The following is a 20,556-nucleotide window of genomic DNA, read 5'->3' on the forward strand; positions in this document are numbered from 1 at the left end:
GGTGACCGCTCAAAGGCGGTGAAAAGTTAAAATGCCTGTTCTGCTTCCTGGGGCTGCCCATATGCCATCCAGGGTGTTTGGGATCGGTGGTTATTGAAGGAATGACAACATCGACATGAGTGAAAAAGGACAGATGTACTGTGTACAAACAAGCAGGATTCGAGGAGGTCCACATAACTTCAAGTAGAGCATCCAGCGGACTGAAAACTGCGACATGTTGACAAGGGGCAGTAGCAAACAACTGAAGGTCAGAATGCACGAGATCTGCAAGTCAGCAATTATGAAAATTTATGGCGGGTTTGCTTCCGTCAGGAAGGAAACCAAGCGTTGCAGAGGGCATCCACTGTTCTTGTTCCTGACTTGGGAATTCACAAAACGGAGAAATGGCTTCTTTTCACAGTCTTCTCCCTGTCTCACAGTGTCTCGTGTTGAACCTTGCGTTGTCGGTTCATCCGGAGCACAGATGCCATCTTCACTCAGCTGTGGTCACCATCCCTGATTTTGATGCGTAGCTGAACGAAATGCTAATTATTACTTGGAATAAAGCTGTACCTGCATCGAGCTTTAAAGACGATCTCAACCACGCATTTACTTCCAATAGGCTGTTGGGTGTGTAGTGACTCACAGATAGAGCTTAGATTGACTATAAGAGAAAATTTCCGGTTCGGTTGTCGCGAGAGGCTACAAACAGGGAATTACAGCACTCAAATTGCTCGCAGCGTGCCGCTGCCGTACTATACACTGCAACGCTGGCCGCTTCGCCGATTCAAACCACGTACGAGCGCAGCAGGTCGTACCGCGTGCGTGCCAAGCGGCATTCAAATGAACCGATGCAGGAAACGCGGTGAATACAAGCCGAGCGTGTGTTCTGCTAGGCAGAAATCCCTGGCCTGTTCCTTCCGCCTTCAGCGCCGCGCTCATTTTCTTCTTCCTTTTTCTTCGCCGCCAGCGTAGTGCGCGCGAAGCGGAGTCCTTCCTTGTGCAGGGCGCCCCTGTCCAAGGTCAGCCATGCATTTATTTACATCCGACCAGATGCGAGATCAGATGGCTGCGAGCGTCGGCGTGCCGCGAAGCCTCAGGATTTCGTACTGGCAATTATATACGACGTCGTCGCTCCGTCACCCGGGCGTCATTGTTGTTTCGCGCGCTTTGGCAATACTGGACGAAGTGCCGGCCGCTAAGTAACCGTGCTTCAGACACGTGTTAAGCGCCCAGATCGGGCCCAATTAAGGCGCGCGCGAGGGAAGAGCGTCACGCACTGCTGCTACGAGGGCGCTGCAGCAGCCAGAGAAGGCGACGTCGAGAGCGAGCGCTGCCAGAGCAGCGGTCAGCATGTTGGACGCCAACCCTTCTAGAGGGGCAAAGGGGATCGAATAAAAGAAAAAAAAAAGGGGGGGGGGGGGGGTAGGGAGATAATCAGAGTGGTGTCCCGACGCCGCTCGAGACATGGTCACCGTCGGGCTGATGGATGCAAGAGCGATTGATTTACCCGACTGTTGTGACCTCTAATCATGCAATTAACTGAATTACGTAAATAATGAGATACCTTTTGACATTTTTGGCGAAACCTAGAAGGGACGTGTAAACATTCTGCGGTAATGATTATTGAATGTGTGAACGTCAATCATTTTTAAAAAGATACTATCGCTATAAGCGCCAGAAAAACTGGTTTACGAAGCTCTTTTTTTTCGAGTGAAAGAGAACAGTGTAGTATATTGCATCTCAAAAAAAAGGGTGAAAAAAAAAAAAAACAACAAGGTCAATGACCGTAACGCAAATGTATAATGAAGCTTAGTTAATCTGGGTGAGCTGGACGATGAATATAAATACACATTTGAAAAGGCTTCAGGGGAGCTGTATAGCACGTAAAACATACTAAAAGATATATATTTGTTTTCTTTGAACGGAGGCTAATTCCTGGAGAGCACATACTCAGCGCGCTACTACGAGTGGCGCGAAGCATTTGTAGAAAGCGAAAAAAGAAAATACCAATGCGAAATTTAGATTAGTATCTACTAATGCCTGCTGTATCATATAAGTGGTTGTGATCGGCTTGAAAGCAAACGAAGAAAGGCGACGAATACAACAAGCCTTTTTTTTTTTTTTTTTTTTTTTTTTTTCAGAAAATTGATTGAACACATTGCGCTATGTAACAATTTCTTATTTTGAATAGTCCAGTTCTGGGCGCCCTGGCATTATGCCTCAGCGAGTCACTGCGCTACATTCTTCTTTTTATTTTTTCGGGCCCCCCTAGTTTCTAGAGTTCGCAAATGCTTTCAGCTGCTTCGCTCTTGTCAAATACACTGCGATGACAGCGACAACTCACTTTCCCGCCAGTATTTTAAAGGAATATAAGTTCTGCGAAAGCTGATCCTTACGCCACATTTGTTTTGTTGTATGATGCTTGACCTATAGGTGACAAAAAGGACCATTTTGCATTTCTCTGCCTAAAAGGAAACAAAATGTGGACGAAGAAAGCGTTTGCCGAAAATGGTTCATAACGCTGTTTGAAGGAAATAAGGCTGTGCCTCAGGCTCATTTTAGGATTGTGGCTGGAGCACCAAACAACCGACTCCTATCTCTGAAAGCAAGGTCTCTGCGCTAGCAATGAATCTTTTCCCCGCAGCTAACAAATCTTCTACCGCGACATTTTCTTGTTTTAATTTTTTTTTACTCCTCGGTACGAAAAGCAGGCACAAAACTGAAAAGAGCATGCCGTGATGTCTATTTTACAGAAGCATTCAAATGAACCGTGCTCATTTGGTCCAGGATAATGTCATTGCCATTGAAAAAAACAAACAAAACTGGAACACTTTATCGTATTATAGCCTAGATGTGCACACAGGAAACATCTCGGAGCGAATTAATTAATTCCCAGACAATTCCTGCCAAGTATACTTTAAGTTGCATACCATACCATACCATACCATACCATACCATACCATACCATACCATACCATACCATACCATACCATACCATACCATACCATACCATACCATACCATACCATACCATACCATACCATACCATACCATACCGCACCACGCCTACTCTATCGTACAATACTGTAGAGTACCATATCATTGCATATATTACCATACCATACTGATATGTCTTTTCTGCTATAAGTACAGCTTAGCCAATATGCACAATGTTTGTGCCCTGAAAAAAAGAACAATATACAGGTTTCACAGAGCCCACTGCGAATTTGCGCGTTTTTCGGAAGCAGCCGAGCTCCATCTCGGTTGTACTCCTCCGCGACGTCGTCTGCACGACAGCCTCAACTTTACTTTCCACCTTGATTGGCATTTGAACCATGCATTCGAAGTAACTTTATGTCGTGTCTTTTATTCCGTTCAGGTAAAGGAAACAGAGGCTTGATGCGTGGAGCTTGACGCCCCAAGGCGACTCAGACTATGAAAGATGCCGTAGTGAAGGAATCCGGAAATTTCGACCACCTGGGGTTCTTTAACGTACACTGACATCGCACAGCATACGGGCACCTTGCTTTTCACCGGCATCGAAAAGCTGCCGCCGAGGCCGAGATTCGATCACGCATCCTTGGGAGCAGTAGTCGAGCGCCGTAATCACGGCGCCACCTAGGCGGGTGGAAACAGAGGCATATACGGTAATTCGAGGGGCGCATGCAGTGCTGGTCGTAGCAGGTGCGGGACTGTGGGCCTTTGCAGTTGTTGCATGGAATGGGGTGGGCGTGGTTTCGACGCTGTGTTTCCAACCTTCGTGTTAAATTTGCTTCAAGTAACAATAAGAAAGTACTGCAACGTTACTTTCACTCATTTTCCTGAAAAAGATTGCCACACAAACGATGCACCTCTTCGAATGTCCTTGGGCATTGATTGTATATTTTGCACCTCATCTTGGGCCTGATAGTTTTCACGGTATCTCTGTATCGTTAACTTCATGGGCCACCAAACGTTATTTGTCTTTTCTTTTCAACAGTCGTAGTTCGTTAACAGTAGTCAGACAGTTGTTGTTATCCAGACAAAGATATAAATATATTCACAAAGTGCTTGCGCTTACCAGAAAGAAAGCTGAGTAAAAATAGCGAGCTATGCCGTTTTCTTAACAAGAGTGGTCACAGATGCCTGCATGATGTGTAAAATCATGAAATGAGGAGCAAATCGGGGATGTTTTCAGTGATCTAAATTAAGTTGAATGGATTTTAGCTTTGCGAATAATAACATCATTTTTGAAGAAATTATTCCAATACGATTTTTTTAAAGAATAATATGTATTCTGTACTTACAAAGCAGCTCTCGAAGCGATTGCTTCTTCCGACTGTTTAACGTTTTCAGCACTGGCGTGAGTACATTTTACTGATGGGTAAATACCAGCTGAGTATTTCTTCGCTATGGGAGATACTGATTAAGGCGTGCATTACAAAATCGCAACATAAACGTAGTAATGCTATGACAATATTACGTAAGATCAGAGGGAAATATGCAACCAAATTATTCTGTTCAATATTTATGGGCCTTTATTATAGCCACGCTTTCTCATAGAATAAAATAGAAAAAGCAGTATCGCTACTATAGCACAATAAGGCACGAGCAGTGAATACGTGCATCAAGCGTGCTCTCCCTTTATGGACTTCTGAACACGAAAATAAATTCCCACAGTGTTTCACCCCACAACTTTACATCGGGCAGAAATCGCTGTAAAGACGTCGTGGGGTAGCAGCGGGAAGGATAAATGACCGCCTCTTTGTTGGCCATTTTACCACCGGCTTCATAGAGATTAACAACAAGCGAATTGGCGTTTCAGACTAGGATAACTTCAAAATTCACCATTTGCGCATGTAGACTGATCAAAAGGGACAAGACACTATATGCGCTGAAGAGAATTTTATTAGCTGCCCCCATTAACCAGCTTGCACAGTGTTTTGAAGGAGCATTTTTCCTTTCGCGAAAACGAAAACTTCTCTGCTTTTTCTTCCTCTTGAATCTGTAAGAGCACATGAAGTCCTTATAATGAGCCTGCTCTTAAAACCGCCATTTATGCAAATAAACATCGTGTGGCAATGCAAGTTTACCGACGCACCATGACGACGCGGCTGCCCTCCAGGGTACCAGCGCTTCCGAAGTGGAATGCGGCAAATTGACCGTGCGATCGGTCTATTCATTCAATGCTTCACTTCGATTTTATGCTTTAGATCAAACTCATGCCCCAGTGCGGTGGTTGCTCAGTGATTACGTAGGCTCAACAGCTGTACCCAACGACGCGGGATCAATCTCGCACGCTGGGGAGAAACGCAAAACGCCCATGTGCTCGTATACTGTGCGATGTCAGTGCATGTGAAAGTAGCCCAGGTGGTAGAATTTGCCGGAGCCCTCCTCTACAGCACCCTTTGCAGCCCGAGTCACTTTAGGATGTTAAACCCAACCAATTAAACCAAACCAAACGAAGTGGTTGCGAGAAAGTCAGGCATATTTTTATTTCGCTTGAAATGCTGTAAGAAGAATGCTTTTCTTCGTTCCAAAGGTACCGAGCACCAGGCCAGGGAGTACTTACACCCCCTAAAAAAGAAAAGAAAGACCACAGTAGCCAACGGGCGGCACTGGGGAACAAAGCCTGCATGTCTCCAATGAGAGTGTTGTTCTCAAGCTACTTAGCCAGCGGTGCGGTTACCGAACGATATGCATTCAATTAAAACCATCTTCTGGCATTTGGCAGGGCAGACGACTGCTTCCGTTTCGAAAATCTGTCCCAGCATATTGCTCAGCGTCAAGCTATCTATAGGTTCAGTTTCGCTGACGCGAATGTGCACAATAAAAAAATTACCGGCGATTTATCTTAATTGGTTGAGCTAAAAGTATTTGAACTAGCAAACCTTACTCTCAGTGCTAGTCTAGGCCTTCAAGGTAAGTCTTCAGGCAAATATCGGCAAAATCTGTCAGTGGGAACCTAACACAGTGCAAAATTTTGGCGGCACCACTTAAAGCACTTTAAGATGAAAGTACGGTAGTGGTATGGATCCAGCGTGCAGGGATGGAAGTTGATAACGGTTTGGTTTGGTTTGTGGGGTTTAACGTCCCAAAGCGACTCAGGCTATGAGAGACGCCGTAGTGGAGGACTCCGGAAATTTTGACCACCTGGGGTCCTTTAATATGTACTGACATCGCACAGCGCACGGGCACCTTGCTTTTTGCCTCCATCGAAAAGCGGCCGCCGAGGCCGGGATTCAATCCCGCGTCCTTGGGAACAGTAGTCGGGCGCCGTAACCACTGCGCCACCCCGGCGGGTTGAAGTTGATAACGATCGACGATGACGAGAAGTGGCAGTTAATTGTGGCTGGTAACCTTTTGCGACGAAAGCATAATGACTTCCTGGCTGCAAAGCGGACCTGTTCGCGCTGCTGTGGGATCGAGCGCAGTCAGGGGTATATTTATTTTTCGGTATAGGGTAAAGGCCCGGAGTCGGAGAAAACACGGCGCCGTTCGTGATAGGACAATTTCAGAAACATCAAAAAGAAAACTGCCGGAGCAATTGAAAGAACGGTCCGAATGCAGCCAGAATTACTAAGGAGGTTGCTGTCACATCGACGATCCAATAACGTAACAAATAAATTAGGCTGATTTTAGGCTAGTATTGAGGGTCGGCCCCAGGCTCGTTGGTTGCGAGCCGAACTTGCTAAGTATAAGCAAAGAAGTCTTTTCTTGCAGCATGGTGTCAATTACTTGCGTTTAAATACTGCAAAGAGCTGTACACATTATTTAAAAAGCAATCGGGTTGTAGCCGAGCAAGTTCAATTGAAATATACAACACCAGATAACTAAAACACGTCTTAGCACAACTCCGCTAAAACGGTGGCATGCTGTTTATTACATGCATTTAAATACAGTAAAGAGCTATATACATTATTTTCAAAGTAATAAACGTATAGGCGAAGAGTCGAATTGAAACATACAACACCACACCACACGACTTAGCACAACTTCACTAAAACGGTGGCAAGAAAAGACAACACGTCAATAAAGAAGCCAGTCCAGTTGATAGTCGCTGTCTTCGTGTCTCTCAGCTGGTGCACCATCTGACCGAAATGAGTACTGGCGGAAACGAGAGGCTCAGCATTCCGGTCCAACATACGCGTATTCCACAGGCTGCGCAGTCCAAGGAGGAAAACCATGACAAAGAGTTCGTGGTTGGTGGCCATTAGATTTAAAAACAGTATTTATTCAGTGTTATTTATAGAACGTCCCAAAATAATATCGCGTATTTGCAAGCAAAAAAAAAAAGTGTTCGATGGTTTCAGGTGAATCACATACCTAGCCGATAATTAACAGAAGAAACAAAAGTATGTATTTTTTGTTGTGAAGCCACACTTTAACAGGTATAACTTCGGCATGATGTTTTAAAAAAAACGTTTTAGTACAAGTAAAAATTGGCATTTTACGTAGTCTTCTTAACACATCACGCCCCATACAGTCAGAGTTGAGATAACGATATAATGCAGGCGGGAAAAGCATATATATCAATTCTTTGTATAAATTTTTACGTGAAACAGAGAATAAGTACTCGTAAGGGGAGTGAACTGCCAGAAAACGTACTGAATCTTAAACTCCTTTCATAAAACCAAATAAATAGAGCCGATCGGTAAAATTGGAATATACCACTAAGTTGGGAAGAAGGTTCACAAAGCTAGTTTGCAGGGATGCTCTGATAATCGGATGGGAGCTATTACGGAAGAAGAGGAAACGAGCAAGTAACTGTCGGACATATAGATGTGTAAAACTTTGTCTGCCAGCAGAAACAGGCCTGAATAAGTTATGGCGCTGCATCGGCTCAAAACTATAGGACCATATCAACGTCGCAAATGTTCGGTGAAAGCTTTGGATGTAGAGCCTCGTGCAATGGAGTACCTGCTAAATATAATATTTTTTTTTTTTTTTTACCAGAAACATGTTGCAGGCCTGCGCTCGACCCATTTCACTTTCAGGTCTCGAAAGAGCTGCCCGAGTTGGCAGCTCCTGCCAGCTCGCATATGCTACGTGGTGCCTTGACGGTGGCGTCACGAAATTAGCTCGACGACCTCATCTCACCTGACAAATACAACCTGCAAGAGGCACACCCGTGATTCTATGCTAACGACGCCAAAGCCGGAACTGGATTTTGTGAAGAATGGGGCCTTAACGCTGCCGCAGTAAGACACGGCATGGTCTGCGCGTTGCAAGCTGTCGCGACGGGCACACTAAACGCGCCGCAGCCCCCTCGCGTGCGTCAGAACACAATGCGGCCTAGGGCTAGGCTAGGCGCGCTTTCACACGCGAGAAGTCAAGGCTGCTCTAACGTAACCAGCGTCTCCACGGCCGCTGGTGGTGCCATCAGCCATAATGATAAGGGTTAAAGTGTCCCCGCTAGTAAGTTCTGAGAACGCTAGTTAACTTCTAGTCCGATACCGAGAACAAAAGCGCCCGCGCAGTTGAAAGAATGGAAGGCACACTCCCGAAAGAGGTGCGAAATGCCTCGGTGGAGGAAGAGCTCTTGCCAGCGTCTTTGGCTCACCGTCGCCACTCAGCCATTGCAGACGTCGAACAGGTGGAGAATTTAATTTGCAAAGTCGGCCCCACTTATTAGAATAATTGCTGGCTAAATGAGGCCGGAAGTGACTCACCGCCTAGCTTCCAGCGCGCAGCATTTATTTAACAGCGAACAAGTTGGCCCTCATTCAACAAGCCGCGCGGTCCATATTCATCGGCTGCCCGTATTTTTTACAAAAACTACAGGATGAACGAAAATGATTGCATCCGCCTTAGTACTCAGCTGAACACGGACATGCACGCGGACATGCACGCGGATGCCAATGACTAGGCTGCTTAAATGGAGTGCAGGAAAATAAAGCATACACAAATAAAAAGAAAAACCCTAGCCGGGAACAACGGAACAGTCCTTTGGTCCGGTGGAGACTGCTCGACGTGTATGTGCGGTAATATTGTGTCACGTTGTAAAAGAAAGACGGGTTCAAACGAAAGGACCGGAACGCGGACGGTCCGCGCGCGTCAGCACGGAAAAGGTAAACAATTTGATAATGGTTGCAATTGTGGTGAAAAACAGGCTGTTTTTCACCACAATTGCAACCATTAGCAAATGTTTAAACTTTGTGACGTGACTATCTTCTGACGGCCGGTGACTGAGCATTATCTTTATCGATGTTCCACCCCCAGTTCTCTTCGCTACATAATCTCTGCCTTTTTGTAATAAACCTCAGTTGATAGTGAGCGCCTTGCGTTTGTACTTTCTCGTGTCTCTGTGTCCCGTCGTCCCGTCCTTTGAGCTGTTCCTTGAATATGCAAAACCAACTAGCCCACCAACTCGCTCTTATTAAAGTAAGGAAAAAAAATGTCTTTTTTTTTTTTATTCATGAAGGTTAGTTTTGCAAGTACTTCATTGGGGCTAGAGACGAACGAAAAGGGAGAAAGCAATTAACACGGTTATTCTTTTAATTGGATAACAATAATAGTAACCCTTTTCGTTTTTTTACAGATATCTGAATGTTTTATGAGAGATTTAAAAGTGGTCATATTCCTATGCTATTTCACTTGAGAAAATGCTAGTGCACTTCTGTGCTCTTAAGAAACGGGTCCGAAATTTCCGACTGAGTGTTTTAATGACGCGCCTAAAATCGCATGGAAGCTAGAACCCCACCTATTATGAGGCAGTTTATGTATTGGCGCGTCGCCTATCTCTTGGGCAGCACGGGAAGGTGATGACTGCAACTCTTTCACTTTCAGCTAATGAAGATGCCGAAACTTGCAGCTGCGCCTTACCAGTGATGAGTTTTACACTTTGCTTAGTGGATGACCATACATAATTACAGGGATGGAGTAGAAAATTCGCAATGAATTTACGAAAACAAGGGGGTATTACAAGTGTTTCGGAAAAGGAAATAGTGTTTTATAAGTACGGCTGCATGTTAGTTCGCAGTATCAACATGTCAACTTATGCGTCAACTAAATTGACGTTGATTATTTTGAATTAGTTATGAGATTGAGGGCGGCAGAAATCCGTTCAATACAAGCCCACATAGGAATTAACGACGTGCAAAGATGGATTACGTGCGCTACTGATTTTGCCGCTAGAAAAATTGTGAAAACCTATTTTTGAACACTGTACAGCACTGTTCTCATCACGCGAGCCCATCTTATTTTTGTGTGTGCTTTCTTCACAGGTTTACCTTTTACTTCGAAGAAACAAAATGGACCCGGGGCTTCTTATAAATGCTAATCAGAAGAAGCCTGGGCTGCTTTTCATGCCACATCACAACCCAATTAGAGCGAAATGGAAAGTCGTTGGAGAAGTGCCAAAGCATATCGCTTGTATAATGCAGCTCGTTGCTCGCTGCTGCCCACCGCTTCGGCAGGCTAGCTAGGTAGCGCCGGGTACAGTTGCAGTGTCGGCCAAACACACGCTGCTCTAACGCGCATTAGTGGCCCGATCCTTGACTATCTCGCACGAGGTGCCGCTTCTAACTTAAAGGCGATAAAACTCTGGGAAATAGTACAGAGTAACTGTGCTCAGTAGAACCAGAGGCCTTCACTTGCCTCGTCTTTATTTGCGACATGCCGCCAAGTTCATTTCTCTCACTTTTGCCTTTACGCGTGTCGGCCTCCCCCGCCCGCAGCCTATGTGGGCTGTGCTGCTGTTATGGCTGAAATCGAAATTAAATCAAATCAAATAAGTTTATTTGCACATGAAACATGTGTACGCACAACATGCCCACGGGTTGAGGCACAAGGAAGAAGCTGGTGGCATACTTTCTTACGAGGCCTCACCCCGGGTCACACACACATCAATGGCAGAAGGATGGACAATGGATGACTAAATTTGCCCTCGTGTTAAAACTCACCTTCGCGGAAACCTCTTCAGAGCTTTTTTCAAAGCGCATGGAGTGAGGTTCTCAGATTTGGCCTAGGTTTCAATCGGCTTCGCACAGATTTCGGCTCTCCTGTTTTACGTAACGGCATCAAACATTAATTATAGGCGTTATCGACAATATAATTCATCGTTGATTCCTGGTTAAAGATTATTCGGGAGACAATGCTACCCTGCTACGATAACCTCCGGTACAGTCGAGCAAACAGAAGCAGCTGTTTGCAATTGAAGTGCTTGTAGAAGATTTCTTATCGCGAGCTATATGGATCAATCTATGAATAAGAGAAGAGAAGCTACGGGACGTAGGGATTAGAAAACAATAAATAAACACCTCAAATTCATATCGACCTTTGGTCAACAAGTTACCATTCCAATGAAAATGCTTATAAAGGTCTCAGGTACGTAGACATTTGCAGTTTTGGGCGAGATAGTCTGAAATGGCGGAGCGACGGCGAAAAAAAAATAACCATCCGTGGCTCCACGTATTAAAGAGAACATAAAATAACAACTAACGCTGGCATGAGAGTGTTTACTGCATCCGTTTCCAAGTTGCGGCCGTGCGTTATTAACATTCGTGAAAACCACTTTTCGAAGCTAAACAGTGCCCCCCCCCCCCCCCTCAAAAAAAAAAACAAAAACAAAAAAACAAACAAACAAAAGGCTGTTAAAAATGGGACAGTGCAAAACGGTTCAGGGACGTGCTGCAGAGACGCTACAGAGCCCAATGAAGGTATACGTCGCTTGGCTGGATCAACACCGAATCCAGTGTACACTATAATATGCTGATTCGATCAGCATTTTGTGCTGGTGTCGATCACTTCACAGGTTGATGTTTTCGTAAGTGCTTGGCGCTCCTAATGGCTGCAGGTTGTCGCTGAGTCATTTCAGGTTTTCTTGCCATACTGCACCCGAAATAGATTGTCGAATGCACGCATCATAAATACATGCTTGCACCTACATCGTAGCGAGACGCGGTGTCTATATTGTGCGACAGATTTTTTAAAACGCTTTTGGTATAAATTTTACTTATCAGAGCATGATTGAATTTGCCTTTGCTGCGTTTCTGGTCACTGGCTGTATGCTAGGAAAAGTGTAATATAATATATAGAATATTATAAAATTACAGAATCAAAGGAGGGAGAGTCAGTCAGACATTTGTTCATGTGCGTTGGTCTTACTGGCGAGTGATAATAAGCGCCTCAAATTGATTTACCGCATGTTCAGACGCATGTGCATAGACTTGCATTGTAGTGTGTGAAAGCATTCATACGCTTACCAACCAAGAATCATGTCCGATCTTGCTCGTGCCGTCGCTCCGATAGGAAAAGCTATTTCGTGAGGTTACAACTTGTGGGGTTGTAACAGGGGGACAAATGCGTTTTCCCTGGTTAATCGCGGCTGACAGTCAAACCGCTGACTCCACCCAGTGATCGCGTGCGCTACCGAGCGCACGCCGACCACTGCGGGCCTTGCTCTTGGGAACAAAGGAACAACACGTGCTGACAACAAACAGGCATTTATTGCTGCAGTAACAACAATGCCAGCTAGCAATGAAACACTAATGAACACAGGTCGTCTGACTCACCAGCAAGGCTACAGGCGAATGTTCGCCCACGCTAGGGCAGGGGATAAACTCCGAGGCCAGACAAGACGGGCAAGCGGGATAAGTCCCGCGAGGCTTCACCTCGCCGGTGACTGCGGAGTGCCGCGAGGGGACGTCCGCTCGCGTCCAGGTCCCGATGCCGAAGAGAGTTAGCTTTGTCCGCGTGCGCGGTGACAAGATCAGGGGTGGCGCTTGTGCTGCCGCGACGCTGGCGCCAGTTCTCGATAGTTAACCAGCAACGTTGGCGCCATTCCGCGATAGCTAGAGGAACTACCGCTGGGGAAAGCCGACTTTAAAGAGGACGATGGGAGATCGTTCTCCACAAACTGCATGGCCTAGTGCTGGTAATGAAATCTATGTCTAGTATTGCGGATCGAACTCGCTGGTCTCTCCGGCAGGTCTTTCAACTTCGCTAGCCAGCAGATAGAGTGATGGAGCCTATGGCTGAGCAGTCACTGTCCATTACCTCTTGTAGTGCTTTTAAACATAGAAAAGAAATCGCAACGAATTCGATCCGGCCGGGTAGATTTCGGGTACCCGGTTTCAGCAGACGAGCGCCTTAGCCGCTGAGCCATCGCGGCGGGTGTTTCGCTTGTTATAACCAAGTTTAAATAGCGTTTAAACAGCGTCACTTGAAGCTGCGGCTCCGAGATGGCGCCACGAGTAGGGACAAATCCGTGTCCTCCACGATCAATCGCACTATTGCACCGGAGCTGATCGCGGAGGTAAGTAAGTAAGTAAGTAAGTGAGAAGTCCTGATCCCTTTGATTCAGGGCAGCCGTTTGTTAACGCCACAGGTTAAATGGATAGTTAAAGGAAAAGAGTAGCACATCACAACATTGCGTCACGGTGCACTGAAATATGTCTTTCGTGGCACTATTGCACTTTAAAGGCACCGTCGGTCGAGCGGCCTCATGACGCCTCACGAATACAATCCGGTAGCCACGTTTAGGCCAAGAGCCAAGTCAAGTAACAGCGTCATGGTTATACCTCCAAGATGGCGCCACATGTACAGCTCAAAACTGTAGCGCACGAAGCCATAGTCATATGAAGTTTGTATCAGGTAAGTATCGTGTAAGAAACAGCAATTGCATCGAGTTCAAAAGCGTAAGACGAGAAAAAAAGCCGTACTTACGAATTATAATCGGTTTAACAGAGATAACCCCTACCGATGTTCGCTGTTTACCTAGAACCATGAAAAGCTTTCACACTAACTCGTTTCTTTTTGCTCGGTCCCGAAGAGGGGGGAGACGATACTGCATCTCACTAGATGGCACCACAAGTTTTAGCGGTATTTCAGAAATACATTTTTTTTTCAGGGCTTTGTAATCTGCTTTCATGAATACCAGGCATGCAATTTCTTATTCGGATATTTTGGGGAAATTTTCCGTAGACATCCAGCCACATTCATGACATAAATTTTTCAGGATGCGAAGCATTAGCATAGAGCAGATAATTTTAATACACTTTTCCGCGCTAGGGGTTGGCAACCATGCAAACGTGCGTCCTCGTTCTGGTATGCAAGATCGTTTTCTCAGCTTGTGTGTCCGGTCATGCAAGGAACGTTTCTCTAACAGAAACATTAACCACATGACAACAACCAAAACAAAAATAGTAGTCTCGATCCCAAAGCTTGTCGTATATTTAATTATCTTGGACACATATTTTTTTATTTCTGCTAGTCCCTGATGTTTCCTCTATATCGAAACTTTCAAAAGTCGGTTTTAATAGCTGCATTGAACATCGTAATTGACAGCATTATCGCGTTGGACAAAATTACGGACATTAACTTAACTGTGAGAGTTTCCATCTTTTAAGTAATAGAAGTGCTTGATCAGATAGTTTATAAAGAACCGTGGCCGAGGCAGCAAATATATGCTGAAGAATTTTGTCAATCAAAGAGCAAATAAAACTTGTAACTTACATTTCTTCGCCGTTGTAGTAGCCAACAGGTCATTTTTTTCTACAAGTAGGAAAAAAATGAATAACAGACGAAATATCAGACGGCCGTTTGCGAATGCGCTCCAAAGTTAATGAAGGCTTGCGAAGCGGTTGGACAGAGGTGAAAAGCAAACTGTGCGTTCCTAAGAGGAAAGGAGCGCATACAACACGCACAGTAGATAGACCGAACACAGAAATGTCAGCACACGACCGCAAGCTGTTTTCAATTCGATTTCCTGCAGTTAACCGCTGTCAGGCGGCATTCTGTTTCGAAAAATTGCCGATTTTGTCTTCAGCTAACTATACAAAAGCAGACTATATATGTTTTAAATTTGGCTAACTCACATCGACGCCCAGCTTTGTTGCTTGCAGCGAAGGCTGGCAGAAGATTGTAGCCATGCATTCTAGAATGAACAGCGCCATACGTAACGCTTTTATTATTTGAATTAATTTATTTGCCACTCGCATAATGGGCAGGCGAACATTAAACTAAACTAAGTGAAATTAAATAAATGATCGCTTCCTGCAAACCATGCCTGGTGAAAAAATGAAGAGGGGAAAATCTGCTTCGCTACATTTAGGGCAGACGAAAAACATGAGTGGGAAGAGAGAAAGGGTGGGAGATTATAGCGGGAACGGAGCAATGCGCAACCAAAAGGTGCGCCTTACCACGTGATAGTGCGGCTGGCTTTTGAAAGCTCCTACTTGGTGATGAGTGTACGAAACTCCACTCGACGCAAAACAGTTCGCGTGCGTTGCTCTCATCCTATACACAATGTCCGTAACGTTATTTACTCGCAAATACGTTGTAATTGTTTGGCTACTAAGCGTGAAAAATAATGTCATGCGAAAACTAATATCGAACTGGCCTTCGACAGTAAATAATAAATAGCGAGGACATTTGCACACTTCGCGAGATGGCGAGAAGTCAACGTCTAATGCCGCGCAGACATGTTCGACAGCATACACTTTCGCGCGCGTTATGGTTAGGTTAGCTTTTAGGTACATATCCGATTGCTTGCCCAGTGAAAGCCAGAGCAAGTACATACGGTGTGCGGCTGCTGTTCAAGGTAAACCCAGATGCTTCGACAAACTCCATCTTCTTTATTCTGTCGCTACAAACACAGAAGTGTTTCAAGTGTTTATGGCGCACTGTTATAATAATGTGCACGAGTGGAAGGTATCAGTCGCTTTGTAACATATTAAGAAAAACTATTATAAGCGTGTTCATGCCCGTCCTTTTTAAAATACAACTGAGGGCTTTTTGAGATCTACAGAATCGTTCTGTGCTGAAACGAACACAGGAGCACGTGTAGGGTTAAGTGACAGAGCGTCACACCAGAGCGATGTCCACATTATAGTGCACGCCCCTAAAGCAGTGGAAACCAGTATCGCGCTCCGTGTGCTGCCTGCGGCCGCTGGTTAGGTTGCAAGTACCCAACATACGGCACATCCATGGTCTCTGTAGCAGCGATGGTAGCGGACGAGTACAATGCGAAGTTCAGAATGCTTAGCAAATGGGCGCAGAGCTTCTCTGCTCGAAGACGCAATCAATCGTGATGAAGCGCACTTCTTGCGGTAGTAGCGAATGAAACGCGAGAAGAATGCCGCCAAAATTATGCACAAACAGGCTATGCACAGCCTTTGTCAAAAGTTATCGAGCCCAGAGAGTTTGCTTTTAAGCCGTATATTATGGCTTCTTTAAAAATCGTGGAAGTCCTACCCATTGGAGATTGTTGCCTTCAGCAAGTTTGGAAACCTGGGAATGCATTACGAGCCAGATGGTATGGCTCAGAAGCTGACCGCCTGTGCTCTAAACTTTTGACAAACACTGTACAAGGCAGGTACAAATCGTAATGTATGCACGTTTTCGTTTTCCACAAGCTCGTCACTTGAAAAATTTCAGGCCGCCGTATTTTTTTTCAAAATAATCCTATACGCAGCCAAATACTTCTCGCGGCGATGACGCTACTAGTGCATAACTGCAACACTTGCCTCCCCGAGAAATGCCTCACCGCGGTGGTGCAGTGCACCGCAGTGGTTACGACGCCCAACTGCTGTCCCGGGTTCCCGAATTCGAGCCCGACCGCGGGCTGCTGCGTTTCGATGGAGGCGAAACACAGTGGCGCACGTGTACTGTGCGATGTCAGTGCGCTTTAAACTTCAGATGTCTTCAACTATGGCATCTCTCATAGCCTTAGTTGCTTTTCGACGTTAAAGGATACAAACGAAACCACCGAGAAATCATTTTCGACCACTGCGATTAAGCTGATGTGAGAGTGCTATAGTTTGAAAGCATGCGATTGCGGAGAAGGTACTTAATCATTGGGAAAGCCCACCATAATGGCTAGCGGTGCATGAGGTCCAGTCACTGCGGATGAATGCATTTATAGCTCTTTCACGGCGAACCTCTTTATCAAAAGCCGCCTAGCCAGCCGCAACATTGTGTTCGTGCCAGCGCGTCGTAGTCTTTTTCTGGCCCTTCTCTCGAGTATGCAAAAAGCTTCCTTTGCTGAATGTTTCCATGGGTCTCAATCGTTAGTATTGCGCATTTGTGGACATGAGTGAGTTGTCATGATGCCTTCGCTGACCAAAACATGGTGACGACCATTATATTCGCAGCACTGCGAGCTGACCTGAAATTTCTATGGCGGCAGGGTTCGTGTGCTACCACTGAAGGGTTGCCGCTCGGTTTAGGGATTCAGAAAAGGCAGTAGATCCCACTTTCACTGTGACGACTGACTGAATGACCGCAATAGTCATATCGCCATCGCGTGGTAGTAGGAGAGGTATTCACGTGAGATCATCCGCAAGGGGCGCTAGCGGGAGGCCGCAACAACCGCCATATGCGTGGTCGCGTGTGGGGGCGCCGGAACCAGTCGCAGTATTCAACTCGTTGTGACCCGTGGGGTGCGCCTTTCGCGTCTTCTCGGAATTTTGCGTGCACCAGCGAAAACCGTAAGAGTGAGTGGATACACACGTGGCGTGCGTGGAAAAAGAAAACGACGGTCCCGATAATAGGTTCGACTCTGTGAAAACATCGGCTGGTACGACTGCGGTAACTTGTGCGGCACTACAAGACTCGCGTTGAATTCACAGACATCGGGGCCTTCTCTGTGAAGTGCGGAATTTAGCTTTGCGTCAGATGAAGAAATTAAAACGTACAAATTCATGAAAGTGTTTTAACTCTTTGACAAGCGGGCGGGTCCAAGAGCCCCACGTGCGTGAGGCTGTCGATGGCCGGCGCGCCGTTTTTAGAGGTGAGTAAATTGCGACGTGCAGCGGTGGCGTAGAGGTAGAACATCCGCCTCGAATGCAAAAGGACCGTGGTTGGAATCCCGGTGCCACGGAATTCTCCAATCGGGAAAGTGCGATGCAGTGACCACAGGATGGTAATGTCTAGAATTAATCTGGATTTGAAAGTCCGGAACAGATTAGTGAGGAAGAAGTCCATCAATGAATTAGCGGTAAGGGGAAAGGTAGAAGAATTCAGGCTCTCCCTGCAGAATAGATACTCAGTGCTAACCGTAGAAGCCGACCTTAGCCTAGAAGCAATGAACAATAACTTCAGAGATATTATCACTGAGTGCGCTGTAGAAGTAGGCGGTAGGATAGTTAAAGAGGATACCGGTAAGCTATCTAAGAAGAAAGATTTGATCAAGAAACGCCTAAGTATCAAATCTTCTAATGTAACAGATCAGATAGAATGGGCGGATATATCGAAGCTAATCAATAAGCGCAAAGTGGCCGATATAAGGCAATATAACATGAAAAAAACTGAGCATGCTGTAAAGAACGGGGGAAGCCTTAAAATGATGAAGATGGAATTGGGCATAGGCAACAGTAAAACAATTCCTATAAAGAATGGTGTTAGGCAAGAAGACATTTGGCAGATTATGACTTACCGGTATCGCTCAAGAGAAAAGCATACAATAGTTGCATATTACTGTACTCACCAAAGGGGCTGAAACGTGAAGGCTAGCGAAGAGGGTTCTACTTAAGCTGAGGACAACTTAGGGGGTTATGGAACGAAAATTAGTAGGGGTAACAATAAATATAGGAAGCGCGCAGAGTGGGTCAGAGAACTAACTCAAGTTACTAATATTTTAGTGGAAATCGAGAAGAACAAATGGACATGGGCAGTACATGTAGTGCGAAGAGAGGATAATCGATGGTCGCTTATGGTAACAAACTGGATTCCAAAGGAAGGAAAGCGTAGCAGGGGGCGGCAGAAAGTTAGGTGGGCGGATGAGGTTAAGAAGTTCGCAGGGGTCAAGTGGATGCAGCTAGGACAGGGCCGAGTTAATTGGAGGAATATGAGAGAGGCCTTCGCCGTGCAGTGGGTATAGTCAGGCTGATGTAATGATGAGGATGAAATTGCGACGTGTCTGTTCGCTTAACCAGCACAAACCGTCTCCTCTGTAACAACTGCATCAAGGGTTATCGCTGCACATCGGTTTGTTTGCAAACATAGATTGCAGATTGTGTGCATTTCAAGCACAGCTACGTTGCCGACAGAAAATTTGCAAAACGTTCTCGCTATGTGCGCCATTTATGCTGAAAGTGCTCGAAAATACTTGCTTGACTTTCTGTCCTCCCAATTAAGCAAGTAAAAGGATTCGCTTTGCTGCTGGAACAGCGTCTGTGAAAGCTTCGATCGACAGTTTGACGACTACCGCCACTAGATATGTGCCTTTGGCGGCCACGCCAGTTTTGGAATTGTGGCAATTAATAAAGCGCTGTCTCTTCAAGATGTGTCTTGCGTCAGTGGCAATAACAGTTAACGGATTTGATGAGCTGCGAGTCGCGTTGCGTGCAATACGCAGCCGGCTACTTTTGCCGTCGGGCTGCTGCACGGGTGAATGCCTAGTTGCAACACCGGAGCAAGAAAACACCGCTGCAGACTTCATATGCACAAAGGGATCCACAACTAAAAGTGTATGTGGAAGTATTTAGCAACTTGATAAAATCTTACGGATCACTCTACGGCGGGCACCTGACAGCGAACCTGACACTGCCCGAGCCAATGCCACGGACGACCGTCGACGTGGCGGACAATGTGTGCCGATGCTGGCGCTGTCTGGTAGTACGGCCTTAGTGAATACCGCCTATAGCCTGACACAGTGATGCATGACATTGTGTGCATATGGTCAGTATTCAAGTGAGATATAGAGAGACATTTTTTTTCTTTATAAACGTATGTATGCAGAAGAGTGTGTACAGATCCCACGGAGTTGCATAGCATTCATGTAAATTTACTTTTCGATCCGTCGGCGGTCGCCCACACCTATCTCATTTATTTGCGAAATCACATCTCATGCCTATCGTTCTTGTTTCTTGCTCTATCACATCGTTCGGCATTTCGCGAATGACATCAGGAGTTCATGTGAATTTTCACAATACATGTCACTGGTTTGTCGGACGCCTTGTGCTCACGCGCAATGGCAGGAGTGAGGTAAGGCGCGGCCTCTGCACGTGCGCAAAGGCATCCGGTGAATCGGTATACATCTACGTTTGCACGTTTGCGCTTTGCTAAAAGACTATTATCACCGCATGCCGTATGCAACGGACGGCGGATTTCCTTTATTAACCCACACACATGATCAAAGCACATGAGCGATCTTTTATTGTGCTACTGACTCTGTAGCTGAGCCACCTCCGCTGTCTCGTGCGGACAGAACAGAGAAAACATAGAAGAAAGAAAAAGAAGAGTGAGAGAAAGACGTGTGCCACAACAGCCGTCGTCCACCACCTAAGCGGTGGCGGGTGCAATGACGGCCTACAACAGATAAAAATTCGGAGGCAGGCTAGTCCCCGTCGCAAGCGGCATTGACCTACCAGTCGCAGCCCCGTAGGGCCAGAAACAGCCACCCTTCAAGTGGCAACATTCTCTTTTTCAGTATCAAAGTTCTCCCGTCTGTTGGCAAGTATAGTTATGTACTGCTATTAAAGAGAAAAACAAATATGAGACATTGAAAACTGACATTTAACTCTGAACGCATGTCGTTCTAATCAACTTGGTTGTTAACAGAACCAACCAACGACACCATCGAGGCTCTTGAACAAATGACGCGATCAGTGAGCCTAACATCACCGTAATAGCTCTGCGCGCGTCTCGGATA

The 20,556-nt window shown here is 45.8% G+C and overlaps 1 protein-coding gene across 1 annotated transcript in view; it reads right to left on the bottom strand.

Annotated features, from left to right (window-relative positions):
• The window catches only part of LOC146183945 (nose resistant to fluoxetine protein 6-like), a 213,659-nt gene that overhangs the window by 102,933 nt on the left and 90,170 nt on the right, over window positions 1–20,556 (bottom strand). The window contains exon 2 of the mRNA XM_084608773.1: window positions 14,418–14,456. Coding sequence (XP_084464899.1) covers window positions 14,418–14,456 — 39 coding nt within the window. The remainder of the gene's footprint in view (window positions 1–14,417; window positions 14,457–20,556) is intronic.

The sequence above is a fragment of the Amblyomma maculatum genome, chromosome 7, assembly GCF_055883805.1.
Source record: "Amblyomma maculatum isolate TAMU_Amacu chromosome 7, ASM5588380v1, whole genome shotgun sequence".
In the NCBI taxonomy this organism is placed as follows: Eukaryota; Metazoa; Arthropoda; class Arachnida; order Ixodida; family Ixodidae; genus Amblyomma; species Amblyomma maculatum.